This window comes from Ochotona princeps, chromosome 13 (assembly GCF_030435755.1).
Source record: "Ochotona princeps isolate mOchPri1 chromosome 13, mOchPri1.hap1, whole genome shotgun sequence".
NCBI classification, from domain to species: Eukaryota; Metazoa; Chordata; class Mammalia; order Lagomorpha; family Ochotonidae; genus Ochotona; species Ochotona princeps.
In genome coordinates, this window is record NC_080844.1 from 31,078,739 (window position 1) to 31,103,453 (window position 24,715).

The window sequence follows — 24,715 nt, forward strand, 5'->3', positions numbered from 1 at the left end:
TTTCAGTCCCAGTTGTGACATGATGGAATTAAGGCGCCGTTATCAGAATTTATATATACCTAGTGACTTTTTTGATGCTCAGTTTACATGGGTGGATGCGTTTCCTTTGTCAAGACCATTTCAGCTGGGAAATTACTGCAATTTTTATGTAATGCACAGAGAAGTAGAATCCTTAGAGAAAAATATGGCTATTCTTGATCCACCTGATGCTGATCACTTATACAGTGCAAAGGTTTGTATTTCACACCGTGATATATAGCATAAATCTCTTAGTTGCTCATAATTATTGCATATGTGGAGTTAATTGATAGAGAATGATTTGATTATAAAGTAGAAGACCTGAATACATGTTTCCTTCTGGTTTTTTGATCATTTAAATGATTTCATGTCCATTTGCCTTATCTCTTAACACTATAAAACCGTGGTTACTGTTTTAAAATTTGAAATGTAATAAAAACGTGAAGATAAAGCTGATGTTATTGAGCTTTTTAAATTGTTTGATGACGTCTCAGAGCCCCTGATAAAATGTAATGTTGGGTAAATGCACTGCATAGTTTTAGGTGAAATTTAGTGTATTGTTTATCATCAGTTGTTTGTTCTGCTTTAAAATAATGCTTGATCAAAACATCTTTTGAAATATTCTTTCCATTTTTATAAAATATTTTAGATGTTTAATACTTAATGATAATTAGTAGTACTTCTTATTTTTTTACATTACTTTAGCCTTTTGACAGGATTGAATTATTTGACTATAATAGGTTATGCTGATGGCTAGCCCTAGCATGGAAGATTTGTATCATAAGTCATGTGCTCTTGCTGAAGATCCCCAAGAACTTCGGGATGGATTTCAGCATCCTGCTAGGCTTGTTAAGGTAAAATGAAACATTTTTTTAAACTTCAGATTATGTTTACTTTATTTAGTTCCAACTATATAAAGTTAAAAACAGTTTTTAAATCTTGTTGATTATGCTTGTTAAGGTGTTCCAGATTTAATAATTCAGGTGTTTTTCTCATTGTAGATTATGGTTTTCTCTTACTTGTATGTGATTTTGATGTTTTATATCTAGCATGATAAATCTTAGTGGTAATGAGATTTAGAGTGTCTGGCTGCTGTTGAAATGTGAATTATAGGTTGTTTCTTTAAAACAACTCTATCTGAAGAAATGTTTTAGAAGGATGAGTTATGATGTGTAAATCCTATTCCATTGCTGAAATGCAGTGTGGAACACGATGAACTGAACTCTTCCTTGACTGACAGATACCAGAGGTAGTAAAAATGATATTGGAAAGGTTTGTACCTTTCCTTTTCAAGTATTTATTTGTAATTTGATGGGTTGCATTATACATATAAATGATTCTTTGCTTTGAATTAGTTTTTAGTGGGCATGAAAGGCAAGGATGAAGCCATGGCTATTGGAGGCCACTGGTCTCCCTCATTGGATGGACCAGACCCGGAAAAAGACCCCTCTGTGTTGATTAAGACTGCTATTCGTTGTTGTAAGGCTCTCACAGGCATTGATCTAAGTGTGTGCACACAGTGGTAAGTACCAATTCATTTTTTGATTAGAAATGTTTTTCTAATAGTTTATGTAGATGTGCTTGTCTATCAGAACCCCCCACCCTCAAAAACCCAGTATGTTAGTACCTCTGATCATGCAGGTAACCTGCAAAGGAAAAATGCCCATTAGTAGCAACAATTTATTTGGTGCCAAAAATGTTTGGAGGGAAAAGTATTGAGAACTAATCAAAATAAACCAGAAACTTAAATGTTTTACGCTGTACTTTGGAAGTTGGATGTATGTTGAAATACTTTTCATTTCATGCGTAGCTGGAGAAGATCGTCAAGAGAGAACTTCATTTCATTTTAATTCTTTTGTTATAAAATGATATAGTTGCTGATTATTTTTGTTCAGCCATATTTTCTCTTGAGGGTTATTTGTCCTGTGTATTTTAGTCCATCTTTTGACTTACTGGAGAACATTCTTTTTTAGCCCATGAGATCTGAACAGCTATCCAGCTTCTTCAGGTATTCCCTAAAGTATGGGTAGCTCTGGACTCAAACTTGAAAAATGTCTTGGGGGAATATATTATTCTTTTAACTATTAAGATATTGTACAAATGTACCAAAAGAGGAACTATGGCTTTTATAATTTTTTTTTCTTTAGACCAACCTCAAGTTCTTGCAGCAAAAGTTTCTTTACTTGATGTGCTACAAGTGAACTAGGGTCTTTAAAATGTATTTTAGAATTTTTTTTCCAACATGCTTCTTCCCTTGCAACAGGTACCGTTTTGCAGAGATTCGCTACCATCGCCCTGAGGAGACCCACAAGGGGCGTACAGTTCCAGCTCATGTGGAGACAGTGGTTTTATTTTTCCCGGATGTTTGGCATTGCCTTCCCACCCGCTCAGAGTGGGAAACCCTCTCCCGAGGATACAAGCAGCAGCTGGTCGAGAAGCTTCAGGGTGAACGCAAGGAGGCTGATGGAGAACAGGCACTGAACGCTAATCCCTTTTTCTATTTCCGCTTCTCACAGGCACAGGAACACAGGCACAATTGCACACCACACACTACATAACACACACACGGAGGAACACAGCTGGTAACAGCGACTGGTAATCCAGCTTTCAGCAGTATAGTCATAGTTTATTTTCTCTTAAAAAATCCTGTCCATTATGCTAACTTTGAAGAGTGCTCAGACCTCAAAGGAAAATAGTTGTGCTTAAATTGCACAGAATTTGGCTTTTATCATAGGTCTAGTTGCTGGAATCTGGGACCAGTTGTTGAGCAAGACTCAGTATTAAGCCATTTTAAACATTTTGCCATTTTCTAAAATTTAAAAAATTTTCTCTTTCACGGTCATCAGTTCTAGTCATGGATATTTGAAATTGGACAACCACAAGTCTGAGAGATTTGAAATTTCAGGCTATGTGGCAACGTCTTTGGTACATTTCAAAGGTCTGCCTAAATCAGTCTTTGGGTGGCTTGAAAATTGGGGCAAGATCACACACTGTGTGGTTAGTGCAGACCGGCAGTGTTTGTGCATCCCTGATATCCTTTGTGTTGTAATTTATCACCCTTTTGTGTTTCACAGATCTGGCTTTGATTGGCTGATGAGTGTCTTTGTGATCAGTTAAAAGTGGTAGAATGTATGTACGTGAACTTGCCTAAATGATAACTTTAGGAGAAGACAATCTGAAACATTTGTGACCTTGCACAGATCAGCAACAGACTTTTAAAAAATAAATTACTTTTATTTTAAAGTTTCAGGATAATAACTATGTTCTTAACTTTGTATGTTAGGATGAAGAGGAGAAAGATGATGGTGAGGCTAAAGAAATTTCCACTCCAACCCACTGGTCTAAACTTGATCCAAAGACAATGAAGGTAACGATGACAGGGACGATTTCTTTTCTTTTGTAAGATTTATTTATTTTTATTGAAAAGGCAGATTTACAGAGATACTCCTTACACCCATATGGGAGACCCAGAAGAAGCTCCAGACTTCTGGCTTCAGATTAGCTCAGCTCTGGCTATTGTGGCCACTTGGGGAGTGAATCAGCAAATGAAAGATCTTCTAATCTTTCCAATAAAAATAAATATAAAAGAAAGAAATAGAAAGATCTTTTTTCCATTTAGAAGAGTGATGAAGGAGAAATCTTTCATTGGGTTACACCCCCAAATGCCCTCTTTAGTTTTTATTTATTGTTTAAAAAAATGTTTTTTCTTTATTTGCAGGGTGATGTTAAACAGAGATAAGGAGAGATAGGGAGTCTTCTATCTGCTGGGTCATTCCCCAGATGACTTCAACAACAAGGGCTGGGCCAGGCTGAAACCCAGAGCTGCTTCCCATCTTCCTGGGTGCAGAGGCCCAAACACTTTAGTCATTCTGTGCTGCTTTCCTAGGTGCATTAGTAGGGAGCCAGATGGGAAGTAGAGCATGTGGGACTTGAACCAACACCAATATGAGATGCCTTGCTGTAGGAGGTGACTTAACCACCATGCCCATAACCCTGGCCCCAGTTTGTTTGTTTATTTGAAAGGCAGAGTGTCATTAAGGAGAGAAAGATCTTCTAGCTGGCTATTGGGGAAAACCAGGAGACTACTGTCCTCTTCTCCCAGATTGGTGCCAGGAGCACCAAGTACTTGGCCCACCATCTGCAGTTTTCATACTAGCAGAGAACTGAGGCAAAAGTGTAGCAGCTGAGATTTAAGCCATTCTTCTGAAAATGGTTGCCAGTATCACAACCTACTGTGCCAAAAGGCCGGCCTAATACACTGATCTTTGAATTTGGAATCTTCATATTTCTAAAGGAAAGCACTAGAATAAACAAATTGATAATTGCTTTTCCCGAAGTATTTAGGATATTTACTTAGAGTCTACTTCCAGAAATCAGAATTACTAGATTCAAAAGCATTTTTTTTTAAGGTTTGTTTATGGGCCCAGCACAATGGCCTGTTGGCTAAATCCTCACTTTGCTTCCTGAAGATCCCATTTGGGCACTGGTTTGTGTCCTGGCTGCTCCGCTTCCTTTCCAGTTTCCTGCTTGTGTCTTAGGAAAACAGTAGAAGATGGTCTAAGGCCATGGGACCCTGAGCTGCTGTGTGGGAGACTTGGAGAACGCTTCTGGCGCCTGGCTTTGGATCGACTCACCTCAAACCTTTGCAGACACTCAGGGATTGAACCAGCAGATGAAAGATCTTTCTCTGTATATCTGCCTTTCCAATAAAAGTAAAAAAAAATATATATATATATATATATATATATATATGTATTGTTTATTTGAGAGAGGCAGAGACAGATTTTCCATCTGCTGATTGAGTTTTCTGAGTGCCTCAACTACTAGAACTAGGGATTGCTGAAGCCAGTAGCTTCGTTCAGGTCTCCCATGTGAGTGTCAGGGTCCCAAGTACTTGGGCTATCTTCTGCTGTTTCTCCCAGGCCAGTAACAGTGAGCTGGATTAGAAGTGGGGAAGCTGAAATACAAACCAGGACCTCACCTATGGAGTGCTGCATAACAATAATGGCCCTTAAAACATCTTAAACTATATTACTATATTACAACTATACTAAACTATATTACAAGCTGGCATTTGGCTCAGTAATTAAGTTCCAGTATCGATGCCAGCATCCTGCGTTAGAGTATTTCCTAGCCGGCTTCTGCTGATGCACACCATTGGAGACAGCAGATGGTGGATGAAGGTCTTGAGTCCCATTACCCCCCTGAAGGACCCAGGTGAGGTTTCTTGTTTTGACTTGATGCAGCCCTGTTTGTTTGAACTTTTTGGGCAACTGACACATTTAAGGTCTCTGTTTTGTCTTCTTATGTGTGTGTTTGCCTTTCAGATTAAAAAAAAAAAAGTTAAATGCCTTCAAGTTGCTTTCTGAATTTTGTTGTGTCACTTTGTATTTTCACAAGCATTTTGTGTTCATTACAAGTGCCCCTGTCATCAGTTTTTTCCCAGACTGAGACTGAAGGCCTCTGGTGTTGTGTCACTGTAGTTTAACCTGGCACCTGCAATTCTGGTGTCCCAGATGGACACTGATTCAAGACCTGACTGCTCTATTTCAAATCCAGTTCTCTGCTTATGTGCTTGGGAAGATAGCCCAAGTGCTTGGGCCTCCACCCAAGTGGGAAACTCAGAAGTTCTGAACTAGTGTTGACCTGGCCCGTCTTGGCTGGCTGATACGGTCACAGAGTGAACTAGTGGATGAAACTTTTTTTCTGTAATCTTGGCCCTTCAAATAAATAAAAAAATTGTAAAAGATAAGAAAAAGATAGATCTTTTTCAGTAATCTCACTTTATGTTTTTAATGCTCTGTATGTTTAGGTAAATGATCTCCGAAAAGAACTAGAAAGTCGAACTCTTAGTTCCAAAGGATTAAAATCCCAATTAATAGCCCGGTTAACCAAGCAGCTCAAGGTAGAAGAACAGAAGGAAGAACAGAAGGAATTGGAAAAATCTGAAAAGGAAGAGGAAGAAGAAGATGATAGGAAATCTGAAGATGATAAAGAGGTATATACAGAGTCATTTAATAATGGGGGTGTTTGTAATGGTGTTTTGGAGCCCTTGCATTGTTTCATGTAAGGGTTTGTCTATCTGTATGGCTTTATTGAAATATAATTTACATGCCATAAATCCTTTTTAGCAACAGTTCAAGTTCTGACAATTTACATAATTATCTAACAGCCATTACAAGATATGAAATGGTTTTGTAGAAGCATCTCAAGAGATTTGGGTCTTATCCTAGAATTTTGCTGCTTCTAAATTATTATGTTTTGTTTGAGTCTTATTCCTTAAGACTCGGTTATTTTATGCTTTAGTTTTGTGTCTTGTAGGTTATTGTCATAAAATATAAACCTGTCTGGTTTCTGAATTTGAAGTATAGGGATATCTTAGCTGTGTTTTAGTACCACTGTTAGAATTAAGTGTATTAATATGTATATTCAAATACGTGCATTGTGCAACATATTTTCATTATTTCCAAGGTAGTTTCATTATTTCAAGGTATTTTCAAGGTATTCCTACCAGAAAAGTTTATCTTAGATCTAATTTAGAGAAAACAATTAGATAAATATGGACTATGAAAAAATATGGACTATGAAAAAAAGTATAAAGTAACCTACCTGCTTTTTACAATGGCGATTAATGGCAGACAAAATGATTCAGGGCCCTAGAGTAAAGGAGGTTAGCGAGATAACCAAGTATACCAAATGAAACTTGACTCGAGGAAGAAGGTACAAAAAGTACGTATTTGGGGACATTGGGAAAGTTTGATTATGGATTTAGATGTGGTATTAGATAATAGAATAGCCTGCATCCACTGATAGACCTTGAACACTTTGCCGTTGTTCCCTTGGTTTGCACTAGGATGCAAAAGAAAAATCCCTGCGCTTTCTGTCTGTCTTTATGGCGGTCCAGATTGAATTGGGGAATACATTTGAAAATAAATTAAAATAGAATAAAAAATGCTTTTTTAAATAAAGGGATAAAAAGATAATATAGAAGTCAGTGTTAGATTTTTTTGGATATGGCAATGGCTCTGTGATACATAGAATTACCTTGTTCTTTGCAATGTGTGTGGCTTCATGATTTCTTATTTGACACAACAGGTGTAAGTATTTATTTTGGTGGTAAGATTGTTTCAAGCTTGGCCACTGGGAACTCCAGTTAATGTGTAGAGTGAACATTTGCTCTATTAGTTAAAAATCCCAGTTAGGAGCCTCATCCCGTACCCTAGTGCCAAGGTTCAGTTCTCAGGTCCAGCTCCTGAATTAGCTGCTCAGGCCATCAGAGGCAACAGTGAGGGCCCTGTGGAAGCTGTGCTGGAGTGCTTCTTCAGCACTCCCTGCTTCAGCCCTTCAGGCATTCTTGGGGGGAGTGACGCAGTGAATGGAGGTTATCTTTACCTGTTGTGTGTCTTTCTCTCTCCCTCTGCCTCTCAAATAAAAAATATATATCAAGTTAGGTGCCTCATGGGTGCAGAGTCCCAAGCGCTTTAGCAGGAAGGGCAGTCTGAAACAGAATAGCTGATATTAAACTGGCACTGGGATACAGTCTTCCCAAATGGTCTCTTAGTGTGCTGTGCCGCCATGTCTGCGCTGTCAATATTACTGTCAATAGTTATTTTAAATACTATTAAACTAGTTAAAGCTTTTAAATCATTAAAATATAAACCATTTAAGCGAAAATGTTTTTGTATATTCTGTTTTTCCCATTTTTAAGTCATTCTGTAAGTATATTGACCTAGACTGTGGTTAATACCTATTGTACTCAATCATCTAATCTTTATTCTGTGATTATATGTAAAATTTTGTTAGTGTCTTTCTAATTATTTTATCATTGTTAAGGTAATCTATAGTAAATTTCCAAAGAAAAAGCTCATGAAAGCCACAGTTAAATTCATCAGTGTTGATAGCAATTTGTGGCCTGTATACTTGAAAGCCAGTTTTCCTCACTACAAATCTTTGACTTTTTTTTTCCTAAAGATTTATTTATTCTTATTGGAAAGCGAGATATACATAGAGGAGGAGAGACAGAGAGGAAGATCTTCCGTCTGATGATTTATTCCCCAAGTGACTGCAATGGCTAGTGCTGCGTTGATACGAAGCCAGGAGCCAGGAGCCTCCTCCGGGTCTCCCACGTGGGTGCAGGGTCCCAAGGCCCTGGGCCGTCCTCAAGTGCTTTCCCAGGCCACAAGCAGGGAGCTGCATGTGAAACAGGACTGCCGGGATTAGAACCGGCACCCATAGGGGATCCCGGCGCGTTCAGGGTGAGGACTTTAGCCACCAGGCCATGCTGCTGGGCCCTTTTTTTATTTTTTATTGTAAGATTTGTTTATTTTTATCACAAAGTCAAATTTATATATAGAGGAGAGACAGGAAGATCTTCCGTCTGATGATTCACTCCCCAAGTGACTGCAACAGGCGGAGCTGTGCCGATCTGAAGCTAGGAGCCAGGAGCATCTTCCGGGTCTCCCAAGCAGGTGCAGGGTCCTGTGGCTTTGGACCTTCCTGGACTGCTCTCCCAGGCCACAAACAGGAAGCTGGAAAGGAAATGGAGCAGCCAGGATACGAACTAGCACCATATGGGATCCTGTTGCATGCAAGGCAAGGGTTTTAGCCACTAGGCTACCATGCTGGGTCCTTCCTCTGCTGCTTTCCTAAGCACATTAGCAGATAGCTGGATCAGAAGTGAAGCAGCCAGGAGTAGAACCAGTGCTTAATGTGAGCTGCTGTCACTGCAGGCAGCTCTATTCACCATGTCAGTACATTGTCCCTCACATGAATATCCAGGAACTTTTGCCTTTGATGCCTTTGTTGCCTTTGTTGCTTTGTCTTTTTTTTTTTTTTTTTAATTTAAATTATTTGAAAGGTTGTGTTCCTTAAAGGCAAAGATGCTAATGAGAGAGGGCTGTTGCATCTACCGGTTCACTTCCCAAATAGCCACAACAGCCACGGCTTAGCCAGGCTGAAATGAGACGCTGCCTGTGGATACCCCACATGATACAGGGACCCAGGAACGTGGGCCAGCCCTCCCAGGCACAGTGACAGCTGAATTGGAAGTGAAGTAACTGGGAACAACCTGTACCCACATGGGTGCTGGGATTGCACATGACACTTAAGCTACTGCACCACAGTGCTTTCCCCTTGCTTTGGTTTTATTGTGCTGATTTATTAGAAATCAAATATTATGCAGTCATCACTTTTTTTAGAATCCTTCATTTACATGATCTACAGGGAGCTTCATTTTTCTTTACAAGTCAAGTTTCTTATGCTCAGAAATCCTAGAGAAAGAGTTAAAAGTCATAAAATTTCACTGCTATTAGTGATTTTGAACTTTTTTTTTCAATTCTAATGGCTCATACAAAGCTTGGAGAAGCTTGGGAATCTTGGGTAATATACAAAGAAAAATGTTTTATATATAAAATATGTGTTTTTTGTTTTTTAAGATTTATTATTATTGGAAAGCCGGATATACAGAGAGGAGGAGAGACAGAGAGGAAGATCTTCCATCCGCTGGTTCACTCCCCAAGTGAGCCGCAACGGATGGTGCTGTGCCGATCCGATGCCGGGAACCAGGAACCTCTTCCAGGTCTCCCACGTGGGTGCAGGGTCCCAAAGCCTTGGGCCGTCCTCAACTGCTTTCCCAGGCCACAATCAGGGAGCTGGATGGGAAGTGGAGCTGCCGGGATTAGAACTGGCGCCCATATGGGATCCCGGGGCTTTCAAGGGGAGGACTTTAGCCGCTAGGCCACGCCGCCGGGCCCAAAATATGTTTTTTATAAACACAGAAACACATTGATTTAACTGTCTTAAAATTTCAATTTTTAGGAAGAAGAAAGAAAGCGTCAAGAGGAAATGGAACGCCAGCGTCGGGAAAGAAGATATATTCTGCCAGATGAACCAGCCATAATTGTACATCCAAATTGGGCTGCGAAAAGTGGGAAGTTTGATTGTAGCATCATGTCTTTGAGCGTACTTTTGGATTACAGATTAGAGGATAATAAAGAACATTCATTTGAGGTAATGTTTTCATTAGAAACCACCTTGGGTCCACACATTTTCATTAGTTTTGTATTTCTTCTGAATTCATGAGAGAAAAAGCAACAGTTTTTTACCAAACTATTTTAATAAAATTTTTTTTGGTCTATTACATTACTGTGATAATCTTTGGCATTTTCTTTAAATTGATTGTTGGGATCTAAGCTCCTAATCTGATTCTAGTTGGGTTGTTCCTGAGACTGTTTCCTAAGTAGTGGGCAGTTCATGTATCACAGCGTCAGCAGGTGATGTATAGCTGTCTGCATTTATTTTTTTAATTATTTATTTGAAAGGCAGAGTTGAAGAGAAAGACAGATGTTCCCCAATGTGGGATGCCATTGCTTCTGAGGCTTAGCTAGCTGTGCCACAGCACTGGCCCCATGATTGTTATTTTAGTTAGGATGCCTTTTAACTTTTGATCATTGAGTTGTAAGAGAAAATGCTGATTTCTGTCTTTTCATTGTGAATCTACTTGTACCATTATTTCAAGATTTTATTACTTTTCGGAAGGCATAGCTACAGAGGGGAAAAAAGAAGGATTGATCTTCCGTCTGCTAGCTTATGCTTCAGCTAGCCACAAGGACTGGGGACTAGGCCAGGCTGAAACCAGTACATTCTAGATCTCCTACATGGATGTAGGGGCCCCAGGCACATTAGCAGAGAGCTAATTTGCAGCCAGAGCTGCCAGGACTCAAAAAACTGTCACCCAAATGCAATGTTACCAGTGTAGAAGGCTGGATATTATTAGTAGTCATATTAGTATTAGTGTTGGAAAGATAGATTTACAGAGAGAAGCAGAGTCAGAAAAATCTTCCATCCACTGGTTCATTCCCCAAATGGCCACAATGGCTGGAGCTTAGCCAGTCCGAAGCCAAGAGGTTTTTCTGAATCCCATGCAAGGCCCCAAGGCTCTGAGCCATCCTCTGCTAATTTCGCAGGTATAAGCAGGGAGCCTGGTGGGAAGTGGAGCAGCTGGGACACAAACAAGAATCCATATGGGATCACGATGCTTGGAGGTCGAGGATTAACCATTTGAGCCAACATGCCAGCCCCAATTGCTTCATTCCTTGAATAAAATTAGGTGTCCAAAAAATTAAGTAGTTTTTGTAGTTACTGTCCTATACAAAATTATACCTGTACAAGGGATGGCTCCATGGTATAGTAGGTTAAGTTTCTGCCTGTGGTGCCAGTATTCCATATGGGCACTGTTTTGAGTCCTGGCAGCAGAGCTGGGCCTGAGTCCTTGTGCCCTGCATCCATGCGGGAGTCCCAGAAACAGCTTTCCTGACTCTGACTTTGGACTGGCCTGGCTCTATTTGCTGTGGCCATCTGGGGCGTGAACCAGCAGATGGGAAATGTTTCTCTGTCTCTCCTTTTCTCTCTCTGTGCAACTCTGCCTCTTAAGTAAAAATAAATAACAGGTACATCTAAAAAACACACAAACAGCTTGATAGAATTCAGTTACTTACTGACATAGCCCACTTTTTAATTTTTTTTTTAAAGATTTATTCTTTTTGGAAAGGCAGGTTTACAGAGAGAAAGAGCAACAGGGACAGAGATCACTGGTTCACTCCCCAAATGGTCACAACGGCCGAGCTGAGCTGACCAAGAACCAGGAGCCTCTTCTGGGTCTCCCACAGGGAAGCAGGATCCCAAGCATTTGAACCAATCTTCTCTGCTTTTCCAAGGCATCAGCTGGGACTGTAACCAGTGCCCTTATGGGTTGCTGGCATTGCAAGTGGAGGGTCAGCCCATAATTGTTGGTTGTAATGGGTTTTTATTTGTTAAATGCTTGATTGATCCAGTGTTTCCATTGGAATTGGTGTCTTCTACAGGTTTCATTGTTTGCAGAACTTTTCAATGAGATGCTTCAAAGAGATTTTGGTGTTAGAATATATAAATCATTACTGTCTCTTCCTGAGAAAGAAGACAAAAAAGACAAGGATAAGAAAAGCAAAAAAGAGGATCGAAAAGAAAAAAGAGAAGAAAGAGATGATGAGACTGATGAGCCAAAAGCAAAGCAGAGGAAATTGGACGATAAAGAGAAAAAGGAAGAGAGAGATGAAAGGAAGGTCTGTCTTTATTTCCATGATTTGACACCCTTGTGTAGGTTTGAGTTGCAGTTTTCAATGATTATTATTATAAGAATTTCTTAGGGTGAAATTGTTTTAAGACAGATTAATATACCTTGTGTTTTCTAGTATTAATTAGTCATTTAATGTTTGTTAAATACCTTGCTTAATTTTAAGGCATTTTAAATTACAGAAGGAAGATAAAAGGAAAGATGATTCCAAGGATGACGATGAAACTGAAGAGGACAATAATCAGGATGAATATGACCCGATGGAAGCAGAGGATGCTGAAGATGAGGAGGATGGTACGGTTCTGATTTACTGCATGTACTTTGGTCATCACTGGAATCTATGGCATTTGTTTTTGGAGTAAAAAGTAAAACTCTAATGAAAATATTTTAAGCAGAAATATATTTTCATTACCAATGTGAGTTTTAAGACAATCTAACACCTCATTGTATGTCTCATGTGTAATTAATACTCAGGAATAGTTATTAAATATGCTACTTAGCCTATATATGTTAGAAACAGTCCCTGGTGTTTCTTAAGTTGTATTTCCTGATTTTTTGCAGAGGCAAAGTTACAGAGGGAAGGGCAAAGCAGGGAGAGAGGTCTTCTGTTCTCTGTTTCCCTCTAACTACCTGATGTGGCCTGGGCTGGGCCAAGCCAAAACCATGAGAGTCTTTGTGAGTCTCCCACATGGTGCAGGGGCCTAGGTGGGCAGTCCTCAACTGAGACTCGAACCAGCACTCATAATAGGATGCTGGCACTGGGTTGGCAGCTGAAAGTGCTACCACAGTGCTGGTCCCTGGAACAGATTGTTTATAAAATTAAGTTGGGTATTGTTAAATTTACATACTTAATTTATTTTATTGATTTGAAAGGAGGACAACAGGGATTTTCTATATACTGGTTCACTCTAGAAATGGCTGCAACAAATGGGACTGGATTTAGTTCAGGTAAAAGCGAAGACCACAAACTCAGTCCAGATCTCCTGGTGGCAGGAACCTTGAGTGTCTGCGCTGTCACTGCTGCTTCACTGGGTGCACATGAGAATGCTGCACTTGGAGCTGGAACTCATTCCCCCCACATGAGGCTGAGCCCTGGTTATGGGCATTGAAGAGTAAATGACAAGATGGGAGATTTCTCTTTCTGCCTCAAATAGAAACAAAAAGTTGTTTTTAAATTGATACTATATTGAAAGAATTGCTAAGAAACTCTTTAATAATACTTTTGTATGACTCATGAAAGAATGATGTTGGTTTGTTAAGGCTGCTGTCACAGGTTCTAGGGACTAAATGACTTAAACACAAGTTTGTCATCTCACACCTTTGGAGGGTAAGGGCTGTAAAGTCAGCAGCATTGTTCCTTCTAACTCCACAAAGGATTTGTGGTACGCCTATCTTAGCTTACAGCCAGCCAACTGCTCTACCTTAAACTGTGTGCAAATCCACCTGTTTATATAATCCAATGAATTGGGTTTGTAGTTTCATGGTCTCCATTTGACCTGCTTAACCTCGGTATACACCCTTCTTTGTAAATAAAGTCACATTCTAAGGTAGGGGTTAGGACTTAAAAGTAATAATTTCAGGGAGCCCAGTCTAACCTGTAGCAGTGTTGTAGTTGGACTGGTGCCTGAGGTCTTAGAGAAGAGGTAGTGAGATAACGTGAAAGGAATCTTGCTTTTCTGCCAGCTACTTCCTGTGTCCTTCAGGAAATAACAAGATAGTTCGTGATGTATATAATATGGTTAATGTTGTGATTTGTGTAAATCTCAAGTATTTTTAATATTTGGATTTTGTTAACCAGTATTAGACTAGAAATAGTGTATTATAATTCAGATACAAATTTATCTTAAAATACATTTTTTCACTGTTCTTTTTATTTTTCCTTTCAGCTTTTAGAAATAAAGGTTTTCTAATGTGTGATATAATTTCATGTATATAAACCACACTTGGAAAAGTGGCTTTCAAATATTTATGAAATTAATTTTCTTTCATACAATAAATCTTCCCAGTTTCTTAGAACATTCTAACAACCTTTTTTTTTTTTAAGATCAATGATCCCGGTGTGGTAGCCTGGTGGCTAAAGTCCTTGCCTTGCATGCAAAAAATAAAATGCATGCATAAAAATAAATTTTAAAAATAAAAACAATAACAGCAAAAGGTTTATTTTTTATTGGAAGGTCAGAGTTAGAGAGCAGAGACAGAAAGATCTTCCGTCCGAAGGTTCACAACATCTACAACGACTGGATATGAGCTGATCCAAAGCCAGGAACCCGGAGCTTCTTCCCTGTCTCCCAGGCTAGTGCATGTTCCCAAGGCATTGGGCTGTCCTTGATTGCTTTCCCAGGCCACAGGAAGGGAGCTGGATGGGAAGCAGGGCTGCTGGGATTAGAACCAGCACCCATATGGGCTCCTGGCATGTGTAAGGCAAGGATTTCACCCACTAGGCTACCAGTCTAGGTCCATTCAAACTACTTTCACTCTTAAAATATTTCTTTGATGTTTTGTTACCTCTGCAGTTGTTGAAAATATTAATAATTGCCATGCCACTATTAACATTTATGTTGTAGATCGGGATGAGGAAGAGTTGAACAAACGAGATGACAAAAGAGACATCAACAGATACTGCAAAGAGAAGCCCTCTAAAGACAAGGTATTTATTGACTACTACTACTTTGTTGTTTAACTGAAAGGCAGATTTACAAAGAGAATTAAAGAAAGATTTTCCATCTGCTGAGGTGGGGGTGCTTCTCCCCAAGTGGCCACAACAGTTGGAACGGAGCTGATCGAAGCCAGGAGCTTCTTCCAGGTCTCCCACATGGGTGCAGGTTCCTAAGGCTCTGGGCCGTCCTCGACTGCTTTCCCAGGCCACAAGCAGGGAGCTGGATGGGAAGTGGAGCTGCCGCGACATGAACTGACGCCCATATGGAGTCCTGACACATACAAGACAGGATTTAGCCACTGAGCCATCACATGGGCTCGTACTGCTGCATATTTTAAGATTGTTTTATTTGAAAGGTAGAATTAGAGTAAGGAGAGAGGGATCTTTGCCCCTTCACTGTCCAAGTGACCACAGTGGCTCGGCAAGGCTGAAGTAGGAGCTGGAACTCTATTCATGTCTCCCACTTTGGTGATGTACAGGCACTTGGGCCATTTTCTGCTGCTTTCCTAGGTGCACTAGGAAGCTGGATTGGAGGTGAATAGCAGGTAGGAGCCTAACTGGTACTAATGGGATGCCAGCATTGCGGGCAGTGCTTTATCCCACTTTGCTGTGATGCTAGCTCTGCTAGCTCTGAATACTACAGTGTCTATAATATGAATATTTTCATATCATATATGACATTCATATGACACAGTCATGAAATTAGTCCTTACATGTTCATGTGTTACCACTAAACAAACTCCAGTCAGCTGGTGAGCAGGCATTTGACTCTGGTTAAGGTATCCGTTTGAGTGCATGGCCAGATTCTGGCTGTGCTGCAGCATCTAGCAGCAGGTGATGACTGGACTGCTTGGGTCCCTGCTGCCCATGAGAGGCCCAGCTGCTGGTACTGAGGCACATCGAGGCAATGAACTGCTGGATGGAAGATTTCTGTCTTCACCTCAAATAAAATAAAAATAAACTTTTAAATTTTATTTTTCATGATACAGTTTCTTAGGTTCAGGAATTTCCCTTCCCACCCTCCGCTTCACCCCTCCACCTTGAAAGATATTTTTATTTTGTTGCTATATCAGATATAATCAGTATGTAACTGCTATTGTAAAAATGGACACACTCCCCCTCCCCCATAGCTCAGTTTTCAAGAGGAAAACATTGTATATTCTATGTCTTTGTTTTCTTTAGGAAAAAGAAAAGACTCAGATGGTTACAGTTAACAGGGATCTGTTGATGGCTTTTGTCTATTTTGATCAAAGCCACTGTGGTTACCTTCTGGAAAAGGATTTGGAAGAAATACTTTATACTCTTGGACTGCATCTTTCTCGGGCTCAGGTAATGCACTGTGTGAATATTTTAAATGGAAGTGTTTTTAGCAATTTTACAAAAAGACATCCTTTGGATAGAATAAATTTAATATTGTATATTGTTGCTTATCTTTAATCTCTGCTGACTGACGTATAAAAGTAACATAATACTGATTGTATGATTGGTACCTTTTTTTGTTCAGTATGTTAAGGTCTTACTATGAAAATAAAAATCCATTTCATTTTGTTTTTACAGCTGCCTATTATTTCATTATACATACCATGATGAAACTAACAGTCCCTGTTGGTTTTCATTTTGGAGCTATAATAAATAGGCTGCATGTGTCAGTATTTCCTAATGTGTGTTAGCATTTCTATCACTTTTCAATCATGACATTTCTTTCAAATGATAGCTTACATTATTACTATTCATCACACTTTCAGAAGCATAACTGCGTTGATTGAGTGGGAATGAATACCTGAAAAAACTCTGAATGTTATTAACATATTAAAATTAGAACCACTCTTTCAGAAAAATCAGAAATCTGTTTACTAAATCCCAGGTCAAGAAGCTTCTGAATAAAGTAGTGCTCCGTGAGTCCTGCTTTTACCGCAAGTTAACAGATACCTCAAAAGATGAAGAGAACCACGAGGAGTCGGTGTCCCTGCAGGAAGACATGCTAGGTATGCTTGAGTAGAATTAGGGTTGGCTTTTCTATAAGTAAAGAAGAAAAATAACATAACATGGTATTTTATATTATAGGAAACAGGTTGTTACTTCCAACACCAACAGTAAAACAAGAATCAAAGGATTCAGAAGAAAATGTTGGCCTCATTGTGTATAATGGTGCAATGGTAGATGTGGGAAGCCTTTTGCAGAAGTTGGAAAAGAGTGAAAAAGTCAGAGCTGAAGTAGAACAGAAGCTACAGTTACTAGAAGAAAAAACAGGTGAGGGGCGGCTCTGGACATTGCAGTACTTTCCCCATCGTTTTAGCAGATTGGATGTGTCTATATATATATATTTAATACATGATTTCAGAAATTTCAAATTCAACTTTTTTTTTTAAAAGAATTTCAGCTTAATTAAAACAAACAGCATCCTAGTGTTGAGGGTGCATTCTGTGAGATGCACAGGTCTGTCATAGCTGTCGGCAGCTTATGTGACCAAGGCTGCACCTTGCTGCTCTGGCGGGAGGCACTGCCCTGCTCGGAACAGGCAGCAGGTCTGCACGTGGGGCACAGCCACTGCCCAGACAGGCTGAGGGAAGCTTTGAGCCCGTTTTCTCATGACCGTTTTAAAGAATTTCCATATACAGCCACACGGGTGTATACTTTCATATAACCTTACATTTAGTCTAGACACAAAATCTGACTTGACTTTCGACTTTATTTCACTTCTGTTTCAGTTAGAAATTTCTTTGCTTTATAAAATCTTAGCTATTCCTGTATATTCTCAGATTCATTTGTTGTTGTCTTGCTCCCTAATTCTACTTAGATTAAACTTTCTTTGATCCAAATAATCTAAAAATGATACCTGGGTTCAGATGTAATGCCTGTTAAGTGAACATGTTTTAGAAATAATAAAATTAACATAAGTAGTTTTTATAGCTTTGTCCTATTACTTGGCTTCATAACTACATTGCTTTTAATCTGTTAAATTAGAAATTATAGGAGGCAAAATGGTGATTTTTAAATTTTTTTTTTAACAGATGAAGATGAAAAAAACATACTCAATTTGGAGAATTCCAACAAAAGCCTCTCAGGTGAACTCAGAGAAGTTAAAAAGGACCTTAGTCAGTTACAGGAAAACTTAAAGATTTCAGAAAACATGAATTTGCAATTCGAAAATCAGCTGAATAAGACAATCAGAAATTTATCAACAGTAATGGATGAAATTCACACTGTCCTGAAAAAGGTTAGAAATTTTAACATTGTCATGATTCGTTTTAGTATGTAAGTCTTTCTAGAATTTTTAATATATTTTAATGTTACTAAGCTGTTAATGGTTTTCTAGAAGCATGTAATAGTATAGCATCCATTATAAGATATAAAATTGATTCTCAAAAGATTGTATTTTCCTAAAATTTAGTGAGATCTTGTTTATACACAGATTTCTTAAGATTTATTCATTGATTTATTTGGAAGGCATAATTAGATGGAGAGAGAAAAAAGTTCTTCCAACTACTGTTTCATTTCCCAAGTAGCCAGGGTTGGGCCAGGCTGAAACCCAACCAACCGTAGACTGAGTGTTTTAGGTCTTCTGCGGGCGTGGCAGGGCGCAAGGCACTTGGACTCTCCATCCTCCGCTACTTTCCCAGGTAGATGAGCTGGTTTGGAAGTAGATATCCAGGAATTGAACCAGCGCCCATATATGATGCTGATGTCTCGGATAGTGGCTTAAACCCATTGCACAATACCAGCCCCTATATATACAAGCTTCTAAAAGAAAATGACATGAAGGGGAGAGTAACTTAGAGGTCTTCAATCAGTGTTAACTCCGCGGATGGTTTTAACAGCCACAGCTGGGCCATACCAAAACCAGAAGGCTTGAGCTCAGTGCAGGTCTCCCAGGGAAGTGGCTGGCCCCAAATCCTTGGACCATCCTCTACTGCTTTCTCAGGCACGTTGGCATAGAGCTGAATTAGAAGCAGAGCAGGAGCTAGCATGGTGGTTCAACAGGCAGCACCAGCATCCTATATGGACATGAGTTCGTGTCCTGGCTGTTCCACTTCCCATCCAGCTCCCTGCTTGTGGCCTGGGAAAGCAATCGAGGATGGACCAAAGCCTTGGGACCCTGCACCTGCGTGGGAGACCTGGAGGAAACTCTTGGCTTTGGCTCAGCTCAGTTCTGCCTTTGCAGCCATTTGGGGAGTAGACCAGCAGACAGAAGATCTTTCTGTCTTTCCCTCTCTGTAAATACGCTTTTTGAATAAAAATAAAACATCTTAAAAAAAAAAAGCAGCTAGGACTCTCAAACTCATTTTAAATGTTAGCCCTGCAGTTGGCAGCTTAGCTTGCTGTACCACCATGTTGGATTCAAAAACATTTGGGTTTTTTTTTTTTTTTCAAAACTGTTATGGAATTGAGCAAAACATCTTCAGCATCAAGATATTTAAAATAAGTCTGGGGCCAGCATGGTAGCATAAGCTAATCCTCTGCATCCAGTATGGGCACAGGTTCATGTCCATCTTCCCAGTAATTCTCCTCTCATGGCCTGATAAAGCAGTAGGGGATGAACCAAGTCCTTGGGGCCCTGCCCCAGGTGTGGGACTTGGAGGAGGATCCTGGCTCGCTCCTTTGCACACAAACAGCTCTGCTGGCCATTTTGGGAAGGAGCCAGTGGATAGGCACTCTGTGTTAAGTCTGACTTTCCCAAGTAAAATAAATTACATCTTTTTTAAAAAAAGATTTTAAAATTGTCAATATTCTTAGCACTAGAAAAAAATAACAAGCTAACAGAAACATTAGGAACAACCCCAGAGCAACAATTAAAATAATCTAATCAAATTTTTGTGTGTTTTTTTATAGGACAATGTAAAGAATGAAGATAAAGATCAGAAATCCAAGGAAAATGGTGCAAATGTATGATAAAATTTGTGTAGTGATGAGGAATGGTGTTAAATAATGTAATATATAAAAATCATGATACAAGAATGTTTGAAGGTGATGCATGTTTGATTTTAGTAGTATAAATATCTGTTAGCTGAAATGTATAAAGTTTATCAGTTTAAGTCCCTGCTTTTGAAAATTGCTTGTAATTCCTAGCATTCAAATTATTAAACACTCCTTGAGTGAAATAATTTTGCATTGCAAAATGGTTTAGGATGAACTTTGTTATAGTTTTACCCTCAATAAAGTTCATCAATATAACTGACAGTATTTACTTAGCAAATGTTGTTTATCAAAATGCCTAGAAAAATTTATAGTATTATTGGGCTTTTAATTTTTAGTCTATCTTTTAAAATTTCAGTATAAACCTAAAATAGCATGCTAGTTAAGTTTTGCAAGAATTTTGAACCAGTAGTATTTTATTTTTCACTGAAAGATGTCTTTAGTTAATAAAAATTCAGTAAAAATTCAGTTCATTCAGAAAAGTGTATAAGAAACTTAAAAAAGTATTACTGTATCTACTAGGCTTTATATTAAAAAGTCCTATTATTAATACTACTGTTTCAGTTACATATTCTACTTTCCCAGAGTAGCTTCTATAATATTACTTCTGAGTTTGTTTTTTAGTTTTTTAAAGAAATGCAGTGTATGTCAAATGTACAATTCAGTACCAAGCCAGTAGATGTCAGTATGATGCCTTAAGTTAAAAGTCTTTAATTAAAAGTAATTTTTTATTAGTCTGTGTACTTCCTTCAAAGTTTTAGTAGATACTTAATGATTAGCCATTGAGTCAAAAATAGGAAATGCGATGTATTTTAAAATAATAGTGGTTCATGTACCACAAAGAAATGTGGCAATGTCTAGAAATACTTGCAGGCCTCACAGTTGGCTGGGAGCTCCTGGCCAGAGCTGCCACTGAGCATCATGGAACCACACAGCTCCTCATGTCAGTAGTGCCCAGCTTAACAGACCTGCAATACAGAGTTCTAAAAGAATATAGAGTTAAATAACCCTGCCTGGCATGTTTTGGTATCATAAAAAGATGCTCGTTAGTCTACCAAAATGAAGCAAACAAAATAAAACTCTACACACTTTATATTCTCACACCTAATTTGGAACACCTAGGTGTTAATTAATGTGACTTTAAGAGGAATTCACATGGCTCTTTGAAGTTGCTATTTCTGATCTTAAGGCTATTTGAATGTATCCAAAACCAGATACTGATTATGTATTTACAGTATAAACATTACTACATCTTGGAAGTAGGTGCTGTGCCCATCACTGCCTGGCAAAGTCACATTCCATGTTCATATCCCGCTTTGCCTTTTAAATTCCAACTTTTTTTCCCACTGGAAGGCAGATAACAGAGGAGGAGAGACAGAAAGATCTTCGTTCCAGAGGTTTGCTCCCTAAGCAGCCCTAAAGGCTGGAGCTGAGCTGCGCCAATTTGAAGCCCTCTCTGGATCTCCCACACAGGTGCAGGGTTCAAAGATTTGGGCTGTCCTCGACTGCTTTTCTCAGGCCACAAGCAGGAGCTGGATGGGAAGTGGGGCTGCCAGGACACAAACCGGCATCCATATGGGATCCCAGTGTGTGCCACACGAGGACTTTAGTCACTAGGCTACCGTGCCAGACCCAATTTTTTTAATGATTGATTTATTTTTATTGCAAAGTCAGATATACAAAGAGGAAGATCTTCCCTCCAATAATTCACTCCCCAAGTGCTGTGCCAATCCAGAGCCAAGAACCAGAAATTTCTTCCAGGTCTCCTATTTGGGTGCAGGGTCCCAAGGCTTTGGGCCATCGATTCTCTGATTTCCCAGGCCACTAGCAGGGAGCTGGATGGGAAGCGGAGCTACCGGGATTAGAACTGGCGCCCATATAGGATCCCGATGCATTCAAGGCAAGGACTTCAGCTGCTTGGCCACTGCATAGGGCCCCGTACCCCAATTTTTAAAAACATGCATCTTGGCCATCAACTGTTGTAACTACTTGAAATTAACAGTGACTAATGTTGACTTGGAAATAAGTTTTTTTGGTTTTTAAGACTGATTTATTTTTATTGGAAAGTGAGATTTACAGAGAGAGGGAGAGACATCTTTTATCTGGGCCACAGTGACCAGAGCTGAGCTGATCTGAAACCAGGTCTCCCAAGCAGGTACAGGAACCCAAGGCTTTGGGCCGTCCTCGACTATTCCCAGACCACAGGAGCTGGAAGGGAAGTGGAGCAGCCAGGACTTGAACCAGTTCCATATGGGATCCTAGGTCATGCAAGGCAAGGACTTTAAACACTAGGCTACCATGATGGCTCTAGAAATCAGTTTTTCTTAAAATGTTTGAGGCATTGCTTCAGCCTAAAATACCTAAAATGTTATGGCTTGTCTTTGGATGAATCTGTAACATATGTAAATGTTCAAGTAAGTCTGGGACCAGAGCCATTACAAATAGGCCTCACCCCTGGAGCACAGGTTGCAGAACCATCACCCTGTGCAGTGCCACTGTCTGTCAGCAGTGGGCGCAGCTGTACCTTAAAAGCATTGCTTCCCACTATCTGCAGCAATTGGCCTTGTTTGCCTGCATGTGGCAGTGGTGATAGGCAACCGCAGAGTTGGGAGCCTCCAGGATCTTCCTCAACATGTGGCTGCCTCTTGCCTGATCTCACATCTTAAGCCAGATCTCCCTCTTGGGCCTTTTCCAGGCTTGAAATCTCAGGGTGACTCCGTGGGAGGAACTGGGTGTTATCCACGGCCTGTGCAAAAAGTATCTGCTTTGGGCCCGGCGTGGCCTAGCAGCTAAAGTCCTTGCCTTGAAAGCCCCGGGATCCCATATGGGCACCGGTTCTAATCCCGGCAGCTCCACTTCCCATCCAGCTCCCTGATTGTGGCCTGGGAAAGCAGTTGAGGACGGCCCAATGCATTGGGACACTGCACCCGCGTGGGAGACCCGGAAGAGGTTCCAGGTTCCCGGCATCGGATCGGCGCGCACCGGCCCGTTGCGGCTCACTTGGGGAGTGAATCATCGGACGGAAGATCTTCCTCTCTGTCTCTCCTCCTCTCTCTGTATATCTGACTTTGTAATAAAAAAAAATACCTGCTTTGGACCCAGGGTTTCCAATACACACACACGGCGCCTGGGTTCCCCTGGACTGATTCAGTCCTGGCCCCACAGAGCTCAAACAGGAGCTGCCGGGTGCCCTCAGACAGGGCCACTAGCCGTCTGACAGGAAACTTCCTCAAAGTGGCCCATTGTGTGGAAGGAGGCCAGGCCCAGGTGAGGGGCCGTGGCAACGCAGGGATCCTCACCACAAGGCACAAGACTGGAAAACTCCTGCGTGGGGTTCCTGTGCTCTGGTTGGACTGGTTACCTTGCAGGGTGCCCCCATGGACAGCGAGCTGCATGTGTGGCCAGCAGGCTACTGAGAGCCCACATGGCTCTGGTACCAGGCTCCACCACTGGAGCCTAGTGCCAATGGCTCCTTCCTGCAGGGCAGGTGCCACCGTTGTCCCCTCCCCACCTGCCCTTTACCTGCAGACTGAGCATCCCACCCCTTGGCTGAGGGCTGGTGAGGCTCCACTCTACTCCTGCACCTGTTCCACTGCCTTCTTCCCAGGGACTGGTGGGCATCTCCACTGGCAGCAGCTGCCACAAGCTCCCCAGCACCAAGTCAAGTGGTAGTAGTTTCACTGAGAAAAAAGAAGGAAACACCTCTGAGAACCATGTCCTGTGAATTAAAAATAGTTTAGAAGATTTCTGGGCCCGGCGACATGGCCTAGCGGCTAAAGTCCTCGCCTTGAATGCCCCGGGATCCCATATGGGCGCCGGTTCTAATCCCGGCAGCTCCACTTCCCATCCAGCTCCCTGATTGTGGCCTGGGAAAGCAGTTGAGGACGGCCCAATGCATTGGGAACCTGCACCCGCGTGGGAGACCCGGAAGAGGTTCCAGGTTCCCGGCATCGGATCGGCGCGCACTGGCCCGTTGCGGCTCACTTGGGGAGTGAATCATCGGACAGAAGATCTTCCTCTCTGTCTCTCCTCTCTGTATATCTGACTTTGTAATAAAATGAATAAATCTTTAAAAAAGAAAAAAAGAAGATTTCATAAAATAGTGTTAGATCTTTGATCAGCTTGTTCATTCCCCAAGTGGCTGCTAAGGCTGGTGCTGGGCAGGAGCCAGGAGCTCCATCCTAGTCCGCTGTGGGTGGCAGAGGCCCTGGGACTCAGACCGCCTGCTGCTGGGTAGAGGCGAGTAGCAGAGAGCACATCTGGTGCTCGGCTAGAGTAACTTCACACGCTGTGCCACAGAGCTAGCCCACACCTGCTGTTGTTCTGGGGTATTTCTGCACTCAGGCCATAGTCCCCATGTTCAGTAACTGGACAGCCAGGAGTCACTCTGCCAGTGGCCCATTTTTGTAAGATATGTTTTTATTTTAAAGGCAGAGTTACAAAGAGAACAAATGACCACAATGGCTGGAGCTGGGCCAGTCCAAACCCAGGAGCCAGGAGCTTTTTCCAGGTCTCCCATGGAGACACAGGGACCCAAGGTTTCAGGCCACCCTGTTCTTCTGTGTGTTAACAGGGAGGTGGTTCAGAAGTGGAGCAGTCGGAAATTGAACTGATACTCATATGATATGCCAGTGCTACAGGCAGAGGATTAGCTGGTTATGTCACCATACCTGCTCCAAGGCTCCCACTTCTAAGGTCCCCACCTGTACCCACTGTGGACAGTGTCTGAAATCCTGCTGCCAGGTGTCACCCTGTGGGAGCTTTAGCTGCAAGAGGCCTCCCATATAATGTCCACTGGTTCTAGAAAAGCCCTCAGACGTGCACCTGCTCATGGCAGGCGCTGCTCAGCAGGAGCACCCGGCATGAACCAGCAGGTAGGGACCTGTGCATGCTGCAGCCATGCCAAACTCCCATGGTCACTTTATCTACCCCCCAGATCCTATTTCACATGTTCACCCTGGGGGCAGGGTGTATCCTAGGGGCCATTCCCACCCTAGGAGCAAAAGCTCCTCCTGGGA

At 41.1% G+C, this 24,715-nt stretch overlaps 1 protein-coding gene and 2 non-coding genes across 5 annotated transcripts in view; all 3 read left to right on the forward strand.

Moving 5' to 3' along the window:
* The window catches only part of CCAR1 (cell division cycle and apoptosis regulator 1), a 42,292-nt gene extending 22,127 nt beyond the window's left edge, over positions 1 to 20,165 (forward strand). For all 3 annotated transcript variants that reach the window (XM_058671540.1, XM_058671541.1, XM_058671542.1), the window contains 15 exons: positions 7 to 232; positions 759 to 872; positions 1,374 to 1,540; positions 2,282 to 2,492; positions 3,302 to 3,385; positions 5,831 to 6,016; positions 9,835 to 10,026; positions 11,880 to 12,116; positions 12,310 to 12,421; positions 14,692 to 14,774; positions 15,966 to 16,112; positions 16,648 to 16,768; positions 16,848 to 17,033; positions 17,795 to 18,000; positions 19,614 to 20,165. In XM_058671540.1, the coding sequence (XP_058527523.1) occupies positions 7 to 232; positions 759 to 872; positions 1,374 to 1,540; positions 2,282 to 2,492; positions 3,302 to 3,385; positions 5,831 to 6,016; positions 9,835 to 10,026; positions 11,880 to 12,116; positions 12,310 to 12,421; positions 14,692 to 14,774; positions 15,966 to 16,112; positions 16,648 to 16,768; positions 16,848 to 17,033; positions 17,795 to 18,000; positions 19,614 to 19,673 (2,332 nt within the window). In that variant the 3' untranslated portion in view covers positions 19,674 to 20,165. The remainder of the gene's footprint in view (positions 1 to 6; positions 233 to 758; positions 873 to 1,373; positions 1,541 to 2,281; positions 2,493 to 3,301; positions 3,386 to 5,830; positions 6,017 to 9,834; positions 10,027 to 11,879; positions 12,117 to 12,309; positions 12,422 to 14,691; positions 14,775 to 15,965; positions 16,113 to 16,647; positions 16,769 to 16,847; positions 17,034 to 17,794; positions 18,001 to 19,613) is intronic.
* Positions 1,179 to 1,243, forward strand: LOC118759498 (small nucleolar RNA SNORD98). Its single transcript, XR_004996226.1, has one exon. It is a non-coding gene; the product is annotated as a small nucleolar RNA SNORD98 (small nucleolar RNA).
* Positions 6,816 to 6,943, forward strand: LOC118760605 (small nucleolar RNA SNORA31). The gene has a single exon (XR_004996877.2). It is a non-coding gene; the product is annotated as a small nucleolar RNA SNORA31 (small nucleolar RNA).
* Positions 20,166 to 24,715: the final 4,550 nt, after the last annotated feature.